The following is a 19,304-nucleotide window of genomic DNA, read 5'->3' as shown; positions in this document are numbered from 1 at the left end:
AAGGAGAACTTTAAAAGTATTGAGTTCTACCATAGCTTAAGTCTGTACATATTTTCTTATTTTCAATGTTTTTGCATATATTTTGCCAATTTACTTTCTGTAATACATTAAGCATCCTGAGTAACCTTTTTTGGGTAAATCACTTCTTATCAAAACATAGTTGGATTGTGTCTGCATTTTAAAATTACTGAATTTTTGTTTTTTTGGGGGGGCATTAAGTTCATGTGCATTAAATATCATCATAGTTGTTTTGGTGGTAATTCTGATTCCTTAATTTAGTTTGTTGTATTTTAGTTGTCCGGCTTATTTCTTTTGTTCAATTGAATCAAGATTTCATAGATTCTTTTTCCAATTTTCCATAATGTCTTTGTAACACTTAGGGGAATGTTTATTTTCTAATTAATACAGTCAAAGTTAGAATAGTATCACCTTATGCAGGTAATATGGAATTTTAACATAGTTTACTATTATTGTTTTTTTAAGAGTGATTATATAAAGGAAATTAAAGTACATTTAATGAGCACTGAGTAATGTATAGAATTGTTAAATTGTTTATTGTACACTTGATATATATATATATATATATATATATATGTATATGTATATATAATTTATTGCCAAATTGGTTTTCATACAACACCCAGTGCTCATCCCAACAGGTGCCGTCCTCAGTGCCCATCACCCACTTTCCCCTCCCCCCCCATCAACTCTCAGTTTGTTCTCAGTATTTAAGAGTATCTTATAGTTTGCCCCCTTCCCTCTCTGTAAATTTTTCCCCCCTTCCTCTACCCCATGGTCTTCTATTAAGTTTCTCAGGATCCACATATGTGTGAAAATATACGGTATCTGTCTTTCTCTGCCTGACTTATTTCACTTAGCATAATACTCTCCAGTTCTGTCCACATTGCTACAAATGGCAGATTTCATTCTTTCTTATTGCCAAGTAGTATTCCATTGTATATATAAACCACATCTTCTTTAACCATTTGTTAGTTGATGGACATTTATGCTCTTTCCATAATTTGGCTATTGTTGAAAGTGCTGCTATAAACATTGGGGTGCAAGTGCCTCTATGCATCAGCACTCCTGTATCCCTTGGGTCAATTCCTAGCAGTGCTATTACATAGAGTAGATCATAGGGTAGATCCATTTTTAATTTTTTGAGGAACCTTCACATTGTTTTCCAGAGTAGTTGCACCAGTTTGCACTCCCACCAACAGTGCAGGAGGGTTCCATTTCTCCACCTCCTCTCCAGCATCTATAGTCTCCTGATTTGTTCATTTTAGCCACTCTGACAGGCGTGAGGTGGTATCTCAGTGTAATTTTGATTTGTATTTCCCTGATGAGGAGTGACGTTGAGCATCTTTTCATGTGCCTGTTGGCCATCTGGATGTCTTCTTTAAAATAGTGTCTATTAATATTTTCTGCCCATTTCTTCACGGGATTTTTTGTCTTTCAGGTGTGGAATTTGGTGAGTTCTTTATAGATTTTGGACACTAGCCCTTTATCTGATATGTCATTTACAAATATCTTCTCCCATTTCATTGGTTGCCTTTTAATTTTGTTGATTGTTTCCTTTGCAGCGCAGAAGATTTTTATCTTCATGAGGTCACAATAGTTCATTTTTTCTTTTCATTCTCTTGCCTTTGGAGATGTGTGTCCAGTAAAAAATTGCTGCGGCTGAGGTCAGAGAGGTTTTTTCCTGCTTTCTCCTCTAGGGTTTTGATGGTTTCCTGTCTCACATTCAGGTCCTTCAACCATTTTGAGTTTATTTTTGTGAATGGTGTAAGAAAGTGGTCTAGTTTCAATCTTCTGCATGTTGCTGTCCAGTTCTCAAAGCACCATTTGTTAAAGAGACTGTCTTTTTTCCATTAGATATTCTTTCCTGCTTTGTCAAAGATTAGTTGGCCATACTTTTGTGGGTCCAATTCTGGGTTTTCTATTCTATTCCATTGGTCTATGAGTCTGTTCTTGTGCCAATACCATACTGTCTTGATGATTACAGCATTGTAGTAGAGGCTAAAGTCTGGGATTGTGATGCCTCCTGCTTTGGTCTTCTTCAAAATTACTTTGGCTATTCGGGGTCTTTTATGGTTCCATATGAATTTTAGGATTGCTTGTTCTAGCTTCGAGAAGAATGCTGGTGCAATTTTGATTGAGATTGCATTAAATGTGTAGATAGCTTTGGGTAGTATTGACATTTTAACAATATTTATTCTTCCAATCCACGAGCACAGAATGTTTTTCCACTTCTTTATATCCTCTTCAATTTCCTTCATAAGCTTTCTATAGTTTTCAGCATACAGATCTTTTACATCTTTGGTTAGGTTTATTCCTAGGTATTTTATGCTTCTTGGTGCAATTGTGAATGGGATCGGTTTCTTTATTTGTCTTTCTGTTGCTTCATTATTGGTTTATAAAAATGCAACTGATTTCTGTACATTGATTTTGTATCCTGCGACTTTGCTGAATTCATGTATCAGTTCTAGCAGACTTTTGGTGGAGTCTGTTGGGTTTTCCATGTAGAGTATCACGTCATCTGCAAAAAGTGAAAGTTTGACTTTATCTTTGCCATTTTTGATGCCTTTGATTTCCTTTTGTTGTCTGATTGCTGATGCTAGAACTTCCAACACTATGTTAAACAACAGCGATGAGAGTGGACATCCTTGTCATGTTCCTGATCTCAGGGGGATAACTTCAGTTTTTCCCCATTCAGGATGATATTAGCTATGGGCTTTTCATAACTGGCTTTTATGATGTTTAAGTATGTTCCCTCTATCCCAACTTTCTTGAAGGTTTTTTTATTAAGAAAGGATGCTGTATTTTGTCAAATGCTTTTTCCACATCGATTGACAGGATCATATGGTTCTTATCTTTTCTTTTATTAACGTGATGTATCACACTGATTGATTTGCGAATATTGAACCAGCCCTGCAGCCCAGGAATGAATCCCACTTGATCATGGTGAATAATTCTTTTTATATGCTGTTGAATTCGATTTGCTAGTATCTTATTGAGAATTTTTGCATCCATATTCATCAGGGATATTAGCCTGTAGTTCTTTTTTTTTTTTTTTTTTTTTTGCTGGGTCTGTCTAGTTTGGGAATCAAAGTAATGCTTGCTTCATAGAATGAGTCTGGAAGTTTTCCTTCCCTTTCTATCCTTTGCAACAGCTTGAGAAGGATCGGTGTTATTTCTGCTTTAAATGTCTGGCAGAATTCCCCAGGGAAGCCATCTGGTCCAGGACTCTTATTTGTTGGGAGATTTTTGATAATTAATTCAATTTCTTCACTAGTTATGGGCCTGTTCAAAATATCTATATCTTCCCATTTGAGTCTTGGAAGTGTGTGGGTGTTTAGGAATTTGTCCATTTCTTCCAGGTTATCCAGTTTTTTGGCATGTAATTTTTCATAGTATTCACTGATAATTGCTTGTATTTCTGAGGGATTGGTTGTAAGAATTCCATTTTCATTGATGATTTTATCTATTTGGGTCACCTCCCTTTTCTTTTTGAAGAAGCCTGGCGAGAGGTTTATCAATTTTGTTTATTTTTTCAAAAAACCAACTCTTGGTTTCCTTGGTCTCCTCTACTGTTTTTTGTTTTTGTTTTTGTTTTTTTTTTTTTTTTTTTTTTGCCATTCTTGGATTCTATACTGTTTATTTCTGCTCTGATCCTTATTATTTCTCTTCTTCTGCTGGGTTTGGGGTGTCTTTGCTGTTCTGCCTCGATTTCCTTTAGGTGTGCTGTTAGAGTTTGTATTTGGGATTTTTCTTGTTTCTTGAGATAGGCCTGGATTGCAATGTATTTTCCTCTCAGGACTGCCTTCACTGCATCCCAAAGCATTTGGTGTTGTATTTTCATTTTCATTTGTTTCCATATTTAAAAAAAATTTCTTCTCTAATTGTCTGGTTGACCCATTTATTCTTTAGTAGGACGTTTTTTTTAAACTCCATGGTTTTGGAGGTTTTCCAGACTTTTCCTGTGGTTGATTTCAAGCTTCATAGCATTGTGGTCTGAAAGTGTGCATGGTATGATCTCAATTCTTTTATACTTATGAAGGGCTATTTTGTGACCCAGTATGTAATCTATCTTGGAGAATGTTCCATGCACACTCGAGAAAATATATTTTGTTGCTTTGGGATGCAGAGTTCTAAACATATGTGTCAAGTCCATTGGTCAAATGTATCATTCAGGGCCCTTGTTTCTTTATGGATTCTCTGTCTAGATGATCTATCCATTGTTGTAAGTGGAGTATTAAAGTCCCCTGCAATTACCACATTCTAATCAATAAGGTTGCTTATGTGTGTGAATAATTGTTTTATATATTTGGGGGCTCCCGTATTCGGTGTATAGACATTTATAATCGTTAGCTCTTCCTGATGGATAGACCCTGTAACGATTATATAATACCCTTCTTCATCTCTTGTTACAGCCTTTAATTTAAAGTTTAGTGTGTCTGATATAAGTATGGTTACTCCAGCTTTCTTTTGACTTCCAGTTGCATGATAGATAGTTCCCTCCATCCCCTCACATTCAATCTGAAGGTGTCCTCAGGTCTAAAATGAGTCTCTTGTAGACAGCAAATAGATGGGTCTTGTTTTTTTTTTTTTTTTTTTTAAACTCATTCTGATACCCTATGTCTTTAGATTGGAGCATTTAGTCCATTTACATTCAGTATTATTATTGAAAAATATGGGTTTAGAGTCATTGTGATATCTGTAGGTTTCATGCTTGTTAGTGATGTCTTTGGTACTTTGTGATCCTTGCAACATTTCACTCACAGAGTCCCCCTTACGATCTCTTGTAGGGCTGGTTTAGTGGTGATGAATTCCTGCAGTTTTTGTTTGTTTGGAAAAACCTTTATCTCTCCTTCTATTCTGAAAGACAGACTTGCTGAATAAAGGATTCTTGGCTGCATATTTTTCCTGTTCATCACATGAAGATTGTTAAGGTCCATTTATCCCTAGCTGGTTTCAGAATTCTCTCTTTATTCTTGTATTTTGCCAGTTTCACTATGATATGAAGATCAATTCAAGTTACGTCTGAAGGGAGTTCTCTGTGCCTCTTGGATTTCAATGCCTGTTTCCCTCCCCAGATCAGAGAAATTCTCAGCTATGATTTGTTCAAGTACACCTTCAGCCCCTTTCTCTCTGTCTTATTTTTCTGGAATTCCTATGATATGGATATTGTTCTGTTGATTGCGTCACTTAGTTCTCCAATTCTCCCTTCATACTCCTGGATTTTTTTTGTCTCTCTTTTTCTCAGCTTCCTCTTTTTCCATAATTTTATCTTTTAATTCACCTATTCTCCCCTCTGCCTTTTCAATCCATGCTGTGGTTGTCTCCATTTTATTTTTCACTTCATTTATAGCATATTTTTAGTTCATCATGACTATTTTTTTAGTCCCTTGATCTCTCTAGCAATATATTCTCTGCTGTCCTCTATGCTTTTTTTCAAGCCTAGCAATTAATTTTATTACTATTATTCTAAATTCTTGTTCATTTATGTTGCTTAAATCGTTTTTGATCAAATCGTTAGCTGTCTCTCCTTCCTGGAATTTCTTTTGAGAAGAATTCTTCCGTTTAGTCATTTTGGCTAGTTTTCTGTCCCTTATGCATTTTAAAAACTTGTTGTGTGCTCTGTACCTGCGAGCCCTGCTATGTTATAAGATGGTCATACACTATCCAGGGCCTGGCCCTTCAGGAGGTGTTTTCTTTGGAGATTGTTACTTGCTCTCTTTTTGTGACTTTGGTTATTTTATTACCCTACTCATAGTGATATTTTGGACCCTCCACCAAGTGTGCTTTGATTTGTTCCTTGGAGTAGCCCTTTTCTCCATTTTTCCCATTTTCCTCCTGTTAGATTCAGTCTCTTTTCCTCCAAGGCTCTGGGGTTAAAAGTCCTTTGGCTTCTGCACTTCTTACTTTGAAAGATGTGGGAAGTATGGGTCCGCCTACTTCTCCACCATGTTGGTCCTGGTTTTTTTGTTCTTTAGAGGAAACTCTACAGTTGTAGAAGCACCTCCACATTTCATTGCCTTCAGTCACTCCCCGGAATTATTTACATTGGTTCCCAGTCATCTTTGGTGCAACTCTGGAGTCTTGAGTATTTCTACAGTTATTCAACATCCTGATTCAGTCACAGAGGCCGTGAGGCAGTGCTGTAAGTTGTATCTCTGTCTTTCATCCACAGTCTTCCTTATGAGGCTTGCTTGGTGGTCACAAGACAAATAGATCTCTGCACTGGCCACAAAAATCTAAGTTTATGTGGAAGCCTTCATTGCATTCAGACATGTATACATCCAATCAGTCTTAACACCTTACTCTCTCCAACTATGTCCCTGAAACAGCACCCACCTGTTATATTGTACACTTGAAAGTAATGTCACACTATATGTTGATTATACTTAAGTAAAAAAAGGAAATTAAATAAAAAGGGAACAAAAAATTTTTAAATAAAAGTAAGCACCAGTAATGGCAATAATTTTTTTATCAAATCATTTTAACAGTTCTTTCTTTTTACTGTAATTTTTAATTTTTTTTACATTTTATTTATTTTTGATAGAGAGAGACAGAGCATAAGTGGGGGAGGGGCAGAGAGAGAGGGAGACACAGAATCCGAAGCAGGCTCCAGGCTCCAAGCTGCCAGCACAGAGCCCAAAGCGGGGTTCGAACTCACAAACTGCGAGTTCATGACCTGAGCTGAAGTCAGACGCTTAACCGACTGAGCCACCCAGGCACTCTTACTCTAATTTTTAAATTTAAAAATTTAGTAGATATTAATATCAGTTTAATATGATTTAAGTAGCAGTTCATAAAAGGGAATATAATAGAAAAATATGTTCAAATATAACACATAAAGATTAAAAATATACCTAAAGATTAAATACAAGTTCATATTAATATTGAGTTTCTAAAAATATATAACCACTTTGGGGCATAGTCACAGAATACTGGAAAACATTTTTATTTTTTTAATATTTTAAAAATGTTTTTAGTTTTTAAAACATTTTTAAATTTATATTGTTTATTCTATGACTGTATTATTTGAATCCAAAATTTTTATAATTGAAATTACTAATAAACTTTGAGTATCAGTTTTGAAAATGTTAAAATATATTCTCGTGTTTTCAGAGAAAGGTCAAAACATACCTGCAAAACGACATGCTGCTCCTGAAAAAAATGGCCTCTTAATCAGTTTCTACATTTTTCTACCTTTCCTTATTTTAATTGCCATTATTGCTCTTAAATGGAATAAAATAAGATTTTGGAACAGAGTGGAAACAGTAAGTGGAGAGTAAGTAAATCTATTATTTTTAAAAATTAATATTAAAATCCATTTGGGGAATAACTAAAATGTAACTCAGAATACAATAAGTAGGCCTTAAAAATGTTGAATTTGGATCTTGGATGAATTTGGTTAGGATTTATAAATATTGAGGCTTGTTATATACCACAGTTTTTCAGATTTCAAGTAGTCATTCCTTTTCTTATAGGTCCAGAAATAACCAAAGGTACTTAGTAAATTCACAATGCCTCTCAAATTGAAAGCCATGTTTGCTACACATGCTTGTCTACTACCTAAGCAATCTCCTTTTGTTTGTTTTTTTGGCATTGACATTCAGTTGTGTTAAGGAGATTAATAGAGTTAGAGACTAATAGAGCGGTAGAGAAAGCCATGTTTGCTATACTTGCTTGTCTACTACCTAACCAATCTCATTTTTTTCCTTTTTTTTTTTTCGACATTGACATTCACTTGTGCCAAGGAGATTAATAGAGATAGAGAAGGAAATTTTGTGAATTAAAGAGGTAGAAGGTGAGAAAAATGTTTAAAAAACATGATAGGAAAAGGAGAATACAGATGACAATGCCCATTTTACACTTATTTAATATTGCTCATCTGTTTCTAAAATTCGAACTAAGTTACTTGAAATGGACACCAAAATAAATCTAGTTAATATTTGTCACCATACATGGTTACAAAATTTTATTTTCTTGTGATGAAGACTTAAGATCTATTGTCTTGGCAAGTTTCAAATATGCAATACTTTATTATTATCACCATGTTATACATTATATATTCATGATTTATTTTATAACTGGGAAGTTTCTACCTTCCCCCCCCCTCACTCATTTACTTATCCCACAACCCCAACTTTGGTAATCACCAATTTGTTCTGATTATCTATGGGCTTGCTTTTGTTTTGTTTTTTTAAATTTGATTCCACACGTAAGTGAAATAGTATGGTAGTTGTTTTTCTCTAACTTATTTCACTTACACACAGATTTTTTCTTTATCATATCACCAACACAAGTCACAGTTTTGCTCCATGGATATTCAGGAAAAAGAATGCAGAAGTAAAGATAAATGCGTCTCATTATTCTATGTGGAAAGAAAATGTCTCTGTTTCTCACTTGTGAAAATAAAGATAAAATAACAATATAAAGCTTCCATCAAAAAACTTCTTAAGATAGTGGATTTATAGGAAACATACCTCAACATAGACCATATATGAAAAACCCACACCTAATATCATACTCAAATATGAGACTTTGAGAACTTTTCCTCTAAGCTTAGCAACAAGGCATCCACTTTTGCCACTTTTGTCAACATAGTACTGGAAGTCCTAGCCATAGCAATTAGACAACAGCAACAAAAAAGTTTTTAATCCAAATTAGTAAGGAAAAAATAAAATTGTCACTCTTTGCAAATGACAGGGTACCATATATGGAAAAGCCTAAAGACTAAACCAAAAAATTGTTATAACTAATAAATGAATTCAGCAAAGTTGAAGTATACAAAATTAATATACACAAATCAGTTGTGATTATATACAATAATAATGAAGTAGCAGAAAGAGAAATTAAGGAAATAACTCCATATGCAATTGGAACAAAAGAATAAAATACCTAGGAATAAATTTAACCAAAGAAGTGAAAGAACTTTACTCTGAAAACTAAAAGACATTGATGAAATAAATTGAAAATGACACAAATGGAAAGATATTTTGTGCACATGGATTGGAAGAACTAATATTGTTAAAATATCCATACTACCCAAAGCTGACTACAGGTTAAATACAATCCCGGTCAAATTACCAGTGGCATTTTTTACAGAACTAGAACAAACACTAAAATTTTTATAGGACCACCAAAGACCACAAATAGTCAAATCAATCTTGAGAAAGAAGAACAATGCTAGAGGTATCACGATCCCAGATTTCAAGATATACTACAAAGCTGTAGTAATCAAAACAGTATGGTGTTATCACAAAAATAGACACATCAATCAGTGGAACAAAATGAAGAGCACAGAAATAAACCCATGATTATATGGACAATTAATCTGCAACCAAGGAGTCTCTTAGAATATGCAATGAGAAAAAGTCTCTGCAACAAATGGTGCTGGAGAAACTGGAAAGCTACATGTAAAAGAATAAAACCAGACCACTTTCTTATACAATGCACAAAAAACAAAATGGATTAAAGACCTAAATATGAGACCTGAAACCATAAAAATCCCACAAGAAAACATAGGCAGTAATTTCTTTGACATTGATCATAGTAACATTTTTCTAGATATGTCTCCTCAGACAAAGGAAATAAAAGCAAGAATAAACTATTGAGACTACACCAAAATAAGCCTATGCACAGTGACAGAAACCATCAAGAAAATAAAAAAGCAACCTATTGAATGGGAGAAGACATTTCTAAATGATATATTAGATAAGTGATTAATATCTAAAATACATAAAGAATTTATACAATTGAATACCAAAAAACCCCACAAATAATCTGATTAAAATATGGGCAGAGAACCTGAATAGATATTTTTCCAAAGAAAATATACAGATAGTAAACAGACAAATGAAAAGATGTTCAACATCACTAATCATTAGGGAAATGTAAATCAAAACCACAATGAGCTATGGCCTTACACCTGTCATAATGGCTAGAATCAAGACAAAACAAAACAAAAAAACAAAAAATGACAAGTGTTGGCAAATATGTAGAGAAAGAAAAAAACAAACCTTGTGCACTCTTGGTGGGAATGTAAATAGGTGCAGGTATTGTGGAAAACAGTAAAACTAAAAAGAAAATACCTAGAAGATATTACACTAAATGAAATAAGTCAGACTGAGAAGACAAATTTCATGAGTCCACTTATAAGTGGAAAAAATAATGAATAAACAAACAGAAAGCAGAATCAGACCTATAAATACAAAGGACAAATTAATGGTTGCCAGAGGGGAGTGGAGTTGAAGGGTTGGAGAAAATGGGTAAATGGGAGAGAAGATGTAGACTTTTACTAATGGCATGAATAAGTCATGGTAATAAAAGACACAGCATAGAAAATATAGTCACTGACATTGTAATAGTGCTGTACTAGGACAGATGGTAGGTGCACTTGTGGTGAACATAGCATAATGTATACACTTGTCAAGTCACTAAGTTGTACACCTAAAATTAATGTAACTTTGTGTGTCAACTATACTCCAAAAAGAGAGAAAAACATAAAATTACAATGGTTTCTAACCCTAATTAATGCTATTTCTTTTTCACAGATCTATGTCAGAAGACAACAATAGTAACAGCAACCAGTCATCAAGTTAAAGGTAAATTGAAGGAATAAAATTATTGAAAATGATATAATTCATAAAATAGTTTTAAAAATTTAACAATACCTCAGTGTAAAAAAACTATTCCATATTCCTTCATCGTGATTGCTATTTATCAATATCATATACTAAAAAAAGACTAAAAACATTTAATAATTTTGTTTTTTGGGTTTTTTTTTTAACGTTTATTTATTTTTGAGACAGAGAGAGACAGAGCATGAACAGGGGAGGGGCGGAGAGAGAGGGAGTCACAGAATCTGAAACAGGCTCCAGGCTCTGAGCTGTCAGCACAGAGCCCGACGCGGGGCTCGAACTCACGGACCGTGAGATCATGACCTGAGCCGAAGTCGGACGCTCAACCGACCAAGCCAACCAGGCGCCCCAATAATTTTGTTTTATATTAACTTATAAATATTTAATGTTAACTAATATTAGCCAGAGATTTATTAACCAACATTTTGGTAATAAGAAATGACTTTAAAGAGATTTTAAATATGTTCTTAAAATATTTATGAGCCATCATGCATCCTGCTCCCACATTTAAGGTTCTAATTTGATAGATTTACACAGATTGACTCCCAGCATTTATATTTTTTCCTCACTAAGCCTCCACAGTTATTGTTAGCCTTATTTTAGAAATGAGGAAACAAACATGAAAAATTTAAATAATTATCCATGTGTACAGAATTTTAGTAAATTTTGAAGCTGGAGTTTCATTCAAGACAACCAGACTCCAAGGATTAACTCTTAAAGAACTCAACATCTGGGGACATCTGGGTGGCTTAGTCAATTAAGTGTCCAACTCTTGATTTCAGCTCAGGTCATGATCTCATGGTCGTGAGATTGAGCCCTACTTCAGGCCCTGGTCTGGAAGTAGAGTCTGCTTGAGATTTTCTTTTGCCTCCCTCTGCCCCTCCCTTGCTTGTGCATTCTCTCACTCTCAAAAAATCCCCCAAAACAAAACAAAAGAAACAACAACAACAACAACAACACACACACACACACACACACACACACAATTTTGACACATGTAGCATGAGGTATGCCTGGTGAAGGGAAATGAAATTTACATTTATTGAGGACCAATTAGATGTCAGGCAAAATGATAAATGCATTGTCCCTCCAGAGAAGAGAGACAAATTCTTTACTATGAAAAGGGGTAACATTGGCATTTGTATAGATTCAATATATCTATCTATATTTTCTGTATGTGTATATACATATATATATACAGATGTATCTGAATATATCTGACATATCTGAATATGTATGTATATATTCAAATGTATAAGTCATATACATAAAGAAATCATAATATTTTACATTTGAGACCTATCACTGGAAGTAAATGGAAGAATTAAAAATTCAACCATGAATGAAAACAAGAGTTCATTCAATTACTAATCAGCCATTCCTCCTTATCTGACCTTGATGGAGAGTTAAGTCAATGGATCTCCGTTTCCCTATCTGCCACCAAAACAAACAACAAACAAAACACTAACTACTATCCTCCATGTAAAAAAGTCTTATTTCTCAGTAGGGAGAGTTGGGAGAGTTGGTGGTGAGGGAGGAGGTGGATATTGGTTTTAAATATAATTGAATGAGTGGGCCCTATTCAGCAAGAGATGTGTAAACAAAGTATTGGAGGAAGTTGCAAGTATTGACTCAGTTTATTTATTTAAAAGGAGGTACTTGAATTCCCAGGTTCAGTTCACATGGGACTTTTATTTAAATGTAAAGGATACGGTGCAAGAGAGAGTGCGGGCAAAAATGGGCACCAGAGAGATATCTCATGCACAAGGCCTCAAGGTTCCTTTAAATTTTAAACAGTCCATTATAAATTCCACTGCCAATGTCTTGGCAAAAAGTGAAACCAAGCATCCAGGCTTTCCTAGAGATAAAGATAGAGCTTTTCCATTCCGGCTGTAAATCAACTCCTTACAGAGGCATAGAGCTGGCGGCAGAGGTCGCCATGCCTATATCTAGGCAGGAGCTTTCCAAGCATGTGAATGATCCAATGAAAAAATAAGTTAGAAATGTTTGATGATTAACAGTGATGTCAGTTTAGCTGGAGCAGAGTTAGCAAGGGGACTGTGGTCGTGAGTAGGTCAGACAGTAAAACTCTTGTAGGGGCGCCTGGGTGGCGCAGTCGGTTCAGCGTCCGACTTCCAGGTCACGATCTCGCGGTCGGTGAGTTCGAGCCCCGCGTCGGGCTCTGGGCTGATGGCTCAGAGCCTAGAGCCTGGAGCCTGTTTCCGATTCTGTGTCTCCCTCTCTCTCTGCCCCTCCCCCGTTCATGCTCTGTCTCTCTCTGTCCCAAAAATAAATAAACGTTGAAAAAAAAAACAAACAAACAAACAAAAAAACTCTTTAGGCTGTGGGAAGTGTTGAGGGCTGTGTTTTATTCTGAGAGGAAATCATTGGAAGATTAATGTTCAAGACTTCCACTTTAAAAGGCTGGTTTGTTAAATTTAAAAAAGACTGATTTGTTGAAAATAGTTTGTATGATGGCAAGAGGAGAAGTGGAGAAACCAGTTGGTGGAGAAACTACTGTAATAATCCAGGAGGGAAAGGATGGTACCTCAGACCAGGGGTAGCAAAGATGGTTTTAGGAATAAATTTTGAAGGATACCAACAGAATGAACTGGCAGCTTCAATATAAAGTGTAAGAAAATGTGCTTAAATAACGTTTATTGATAAAGCAGCAAGATAAGCAAGGTTAAATGTAAACACAGACCTGTTTTCAAATTTATGCTCTTATTACATTTTAAAATTTATATTAAAATTTATGAATGTTGCAAGAGAAAATCTACATGGATAATTGTGAACCAAGACAAATGTTTGGCATGCCATGATGAGGAGCATGTTTTCTCACACACAAGAAAGTATTTCTCATATAAAGTATTTTTGAAGTAGTAAGGGAGAGATTCAGCATGATATGGTTGGCTTTTTTACATATTTAGGGAAAAAGACTCAGTAAGAACTGGAGGCTAGTGAATCAACTCCAGCTGTATGTATATGGGTCACCTGTTGGAAAGGCACAGAGGATTTCTTGAAATACTCTTCCTCTGAAGATAAAAATAGACAAATTAGTAGTTACTTATTTCTTCACATATTCTACTGTTCTTTTCCTCTCTGTTTCCTTGCTGGTGACTTTCTTTTATCCATGTGAAGTGTAGAAACTGTGTAAATATAATGCTTGTGAATATGACTTTTAATATTTCCTTTTACTGCGGCTATCACAGACAACTTAGGAAAAAAAAAAAAAACGGGTTTACACATTTCGTGAAACACAGGCCTAGATTGTGACACTATAATCAGTGTCTCATATACCAATGATTTGCTATACCTCTAGTTGTCTAGTAAAATGAGATCACTTTTATTAACAATTAAAATTTAGCATATCTCTTTCTATATTTGTTTTACAACAGTGACTAAACAATGTCAAAAAGCCATAAGTTGGAAAAAGGATATTACCAAGATGCTAACCATTAATTGACCTGATTCAAGAATGAAAAAAAAAAAAAAAAAAAAAAAAAAAACCTATTCTCTCCTTTTGTTATGGCTCAAAGCTTTTCAACTTCACAAACAAAAATAAATCCTGAGAGTGAAAGTATGTAGGTTTGTGTCTATTGATTCTTCTACATGTTGTGATCCTTTATGGGAAAATAAGCAATTTTTGAACCAGAGAAGTTGTCACATCCCCAGATGTGAACACTCCTTAGTCACTGAGGACACCCCACAGTCCACACCTCTCCAACTGCCCGTGATTCCCTGCTCTATCCCTTCCAGGCTTAGGGATATTGAGAGGAAATGTTGCCAGGTAAGGCCAGCCCCAGAACGAACCCCCAGATAGACACTACCATCCATTCCATCTCCAGGGAATTGCTCCAACTGTGTTTCTGGTCATAGATAACTGTTGTGTCTTCAGGTGAGAATTCTGTGGCCTCATGTAATTTGGGATCTAGGATATATTATTGTCCTTTGGGGAAGACAGACTTGCTCCTCCTCTTTTGCTGGAGATGAGCTTTTCTGGGTAAGATTTTCTTGCTTCAGGGTCCCCCTCCCCATCTCTCTCTTACTAAGATGAGTGCACTTCTCAAAGTGCACCTCAAAGTGTTGTACATGGATAAGGGAGCCATCAATCTAGCTGGAATCTAATGAGAACCTACAGAGTCTCCCTCAATAAACAAGGATGCTCCTGGTTCAGGGTTGGGGGTACCTCACCACAGAGGCTAAGAGATTCCTTTTCCAAATGTCCATCAACTGATGAATGGATAAACATTGTATGAATAGTGATCTATGCATGCAATGGAATATTATCCAGCCATAAAAAGGAACAAAACACTGATACCTCTACAACATGAACGAACCTTTGAAACCATTCTGCTAAGTAAAACTAATCACAAAACCCATATGTTATTCATTTGTATGAAGTATCCAGAATGGGGACATCTATAGCGACAAAGCGTGGTGGTTATTTTCGGCTGGGTTAAGTGGGGATGAAAAGCTGGGGTGAGGGGTGGTGATAGCTAAAGGGTACAGGGTTCCTTTTGAGATGATGCAACTAAAATAGACTGTGGCGATGGCTGCACATATCTGTGAACATATGGAAAATACTAAACACATTCAGTTGTATAATTTAGTGGTGACTTGTGTGGCAAAAAAAAAAAAAAAAATCAGGATGAATCTACCATAACTTGACCACATCCTTATTGTGACTAACTTATTTTGGGTCATTATAATTACTGGCCTGCCTTATTTTAATAATTTATGAGGATCTCATGTATACTACCACTTAGCAGATCCAAGTTTTAAGCCTGACTGGACTTTAACATTGCAACTATTGACACAATTCATCCTTGTAATAGGGTGTACTGGTATCAAAGAAAGTATAGGAGAGAGGTGGGTGGAGGTCAGTTGGGTCTTGGACATGTGTGATTTAAGATTTCTCTTAGAATATTTAAAGAAAATTGCATGCTCCTTTCCAGCCAAGACACATTTCCTGTTTGCCTTGCTGCCCCCGTCCCCCACCTCTGCAGTTTCCCTGCAAGTGCTTAGAGTAACTGTTAACAAAACACTTGGGTTGCATTAAAATTTTTTTTTAAATTTACATTTATTTATTTTTGAGAGACAGAGAGAGAGAGAGCACAAGTGGGGGAAGGGCAGAGATGGAAGGAGACAGAGGACCCAAAGCAGGCTCCAGGCTCCAAGCTGTCAGCACAGACCCTGACGCGGGACTCAAACCCACAAACTGCAAGATCATGACCTGAGCCAAAGTCGGATGCCCAAACAACTGAGCCACCCAGGCACCCCTTGGGTTGCATTTTAAAGTTTCCTTTCCCTTTCTTCAACTGATTACAATCCAATACTGTAAGGATAGGCACACAGTTGATGAAAAGTGCTTTTTGATTGCTTTATCAAAGATCAAATACAATATTCTTGATTTTCCTTATTTGCAGAGATACTAAATTAAGTCATCAGTAGTACGATTTAAGTAGAAAATTTCTTATAAAAAATGTTTTTTTTCCTTTTTTCTCCACCAGAGCAAATAAAACATGCCAGAAAAACATGACACATAGAATAGTAATTACCAAGAACTTCAACAGAAAAGCAAATCATACTCATTTACCCCTATTTCACTACTGAAGAGTTTAATAAATGACAACTTAGCCAGAACAAATAAATTGTGTGCAAAGGCATAAGCTTGTGTCTGTTGCCTTCTCTCCCTCCACCTGTGGCAGCTGACCAGCCACTTGGGAGCCCTAAGGGTGGGTCAGCATGAGCTGAAAACAATGCAGTCTTTACTCAAAGAGACAAGGACAGTGTGGTGGACACCTGAGTACTCCTGCCCACAAACCTCAGAGCTGCCCAATGGACCTCAGCCCTGGCCATGCTGGGTGCACTATGGCCCAGCCTACTTCTTTCTCTTTGCACTGCTCTATGAGCTTGGAACACTTCACACCTACCTGGGTAAGAGGACTCCTCCCTCAATCTCCTCCTTTTGTCTCCAAGCAGGTCCAGGATATTCCTGGAGAGCAATTTCCTGTAACTCCGTGATCCCTATCTCTCCCCTCCTAAATCCTCAGCTGGTTCCTTCCTCTGTGTCACCCTAACCGCAAGGCCAGGGCTGAGGATGTTAGCCAAGGTATCAACTCTTTGAATCAAGGGTCAAGGGTCTGAGGATTGCTGGAAAGTGGGCAGAATGGGATGACTCTAGCCTCACCTTATCCTGCAGATACAACTAGATAATACTAACAGTGTAAAGAACTCAGAAATAACTAAGATGTACAGAGCCAACGTCACAACTAAATGAAGAAAAGAGACTGCAGTGAAGAGTGCAGGAAGGGTGTAGATGTTGTGGGTAGCTAAATGGACCCACAGGACTGTCAATAGGAAGGAGGAGCCTGCAGGCATGGAGAGGAGAGAGAAGCAGACTCTTGCACTGGGGAGCCCTCACGGGCAAGATGAATCCCTATGACATTTGGCTTTGAAACCAGACGGGCTGATTTTCATCAGTTCTTACAACCAGTAGGACTTAAAGCCTGGAGTTTTAAAAATCAGCAGGATCAGCTCTGGGAAAGCCAGGAGGTGAGGGGAAATTGAGTCCCTCACCTTAAAGAGATAGCACAAAAATTAGCCCTGCAGAGATACAGCATAGAAACAGCAGTGTGAAAAACACATGGGGCACACAGGAAAGAGAACTGTTTGCTAATCTAAGAGCATGTATTTCAAGGGCAGAGATTTTTAGGAGACTCCTCTAGGAACTAAGGAGCTGGAAGCTCCATTTCCCTGCCCCATGACCCAGCATAAACACAGGGCCACTAGCTGAAACCAGTGTAGCACTGACACTACCTAGCTAACTTGCTAACACTGCATGTCTCACCCCTCTGCAATATGGTGGATCCACCCCATCAAATATGCTCTTGCCCAGAGTTCATCCAAGGCAGTGCTACAAGCCTGGCAATGAGAAAGCAACCCTGACACAGGTCAGCATTACTCCAAAGTGACACCTTCCCCAAGTAAGTGAAAGATAACCACAGGCTCCAGGAGCCTCAGGAGTGGGCTGGGGACAGACACCTGGTCTGACTGCTGGCCCCACCCACCAATGAAAGCTTTTCAGGGGACAACACAGGGAGAGTGCCCTGAAGGTTGGTGCTACTGCATCTCTGACAAATGCCTTTTCTAACTCAAATCAAGCCTAAGGCAGCCCCAGATTGGCTCACTAACACCATAGAGACCAAAGATTGCCCACAACAGGCAAAGAGAGCCACTGCAGATGACTGGACTGAAGGGAGATGCAGTCCAATCATGAGAGCAGGGTGCATACAACACACATAGGAGACACTCCTGAAGCACTTGGTTCTAGTGAACAGGGGACATTACACTGCAGGGCACCACAGGATCCCTTCTTCATAGGACCACTGTGTTCAAGAGCAGGAGATGTTTTCAACTTTTCCTAATGTAAAGAAACAGACACAGAGAGTTATAAAAAAAACGAGGAGACAGAGGAATGTGTCCAAAATGGGGGAAAAAGTAGGACAAAATCATAGCAAGACCTAAGGATAACAGAAATAAGCAATATGCCTGATTGAGAATTTAAAGCAATGATCATAAAGATACTCACTAGACTTGAGAAAAAAGTGGAAGACAACTTTGAGACCCTTAAAAAAAGATTTAAAAAAGCCAATTAGAGATGAAGAATAAAATAAATGAAATTAAAATTATACTAGATGGAATAAAGAGTAGACTAGAGGGGCGCCTGGGTGGCGCAGTCGGTTAAGCGTCCGACTTCAGCCAGGTCACGATCTCGCGGTCCGTGAGTTCGAGCCCCGCGTCAGGCTCTGGGCTGATGGCTCAGAGCCTGGAGTCTGTTTCGGATTCTGTGTCTCCCTCTCTCTCTGCCCCTGCCCCGTTCATGCTCTGTCTCTCTCTGTCCTAAAAATAAATAAACGTTGAAAAAAAAATTAAAAAAAAAAAAAAAAGAGTAGACTAGATAGAAAGAAAAGTGAATCAGTGACCTGGAGGGCAGAGCAATGGAAAGCAATCAAACCAAGTAGGTAAGAGAAAAAAAAAAAAAAAAAAACTATGCAGACTTAGGGAATTCAGTAACTCTATCAAGTATAATAACATTCACATTATAGCAATCCCAGGAAGAGAAGAAAGAGAAAAGGGGACAGAAAATGTATTTGAACAAATAATAACTGAAAACTGTCTGAATCTGGGGATAGAAACAGAAATCTAGAACCAAAAGGCACAGAGATAATCCAAAAAAAATCAACCCAAGGAGGTCCACACCAAAACACATAGTAATTTAAAAAATAGCGATAAAGAGAGAATTTTGAAAGCAGCAATATGAAAGAAGACAGTTACATACAAGGGAAACCCAATATGGCTATTAGCTGAGTTTTCAGCAGACACTTTTTTGTGATATATTCAAAGTCCTGAAAGGAAAAAAATCTGCAGCCAAGAATACTCTATCCAGCAAGGCTATCATTCAGAATAGAAGGAGAGACCAAGAGTTTCTCAAACAAATATTAAAAGAATTTATGACCACCAAAAGACTCCTTCAAGAAATGTTAAAGAGGACTCTTTGCGTGGAAAAGAAAGACCATAAGTAGGAGTAAGGAAAGTAGAAACCACAAAGGCAATGAAAATATGTATATCTTTAAAAGTCAAGGGATT

At 36.9% G+C, this 19,304-nt stretch overlaps 1 protein-coding gene across 6 annotated transcripts in view; it reads left to right on the top strand.

Moving 5' to 3' along the window:
* The window catches only part of LOC123588620 (A disintegrin and metallopeptidase domain 3-like), a 151,853-nt gene extending 137,618 nt beyond the window's left edge, over positions 1–14,235 (top strand). For 4 of the 6 annotated variants that reach the window (XM_045459806.1, XM_045459802.1, XM_045459804.1 and 1 more), the window contains 3 exons: positions 7,135–7,297; positions 10,566–10,616; positions 14,051–14,235. In XM_045459806.1, the coding sequence (XP_045315762.1) occupies positions 7,135–7,297; positions 10,566–10,614 (212 nt within the window). In that variant the 3' untranslated portion in view covers positions 10,615–10,616; positions 14,051–14,235. Of the gene's footprint in view, positions 1–7,134; positions 7,298–10,565; positions 10,617–11,949; positions 12,502–14,050 lie in introns of those variants that run through there. The other 2 variants (XM_045459801.1, XM_045459803.1) reach the window with 2 other exon arrangements.
* Positions 14,236–19,304: the final 5,069 nt, after the last annotated feature.

Source organism: Leopardus geoffroyi, chromosome B1, assembly GCF_018350155.1.
Source record: "Leopardus geoffroyi isolate Oge1 chromosome B1, O.geoffroyi_Oge1_pat1.0, whole genome shotgun sequence".
Classification (NCBI taxonomy): domain Eukaryota; kingdom Metazoa; phylum Chordata; class Mammalia; order Carnivora; family Felidae; genus Leopardus; species Leopardus geoffroyi.
Note: the sequence above shows the minus strand (reverse complement) of the source record. Positions and strands in the feature narration are given on the sequence as shown.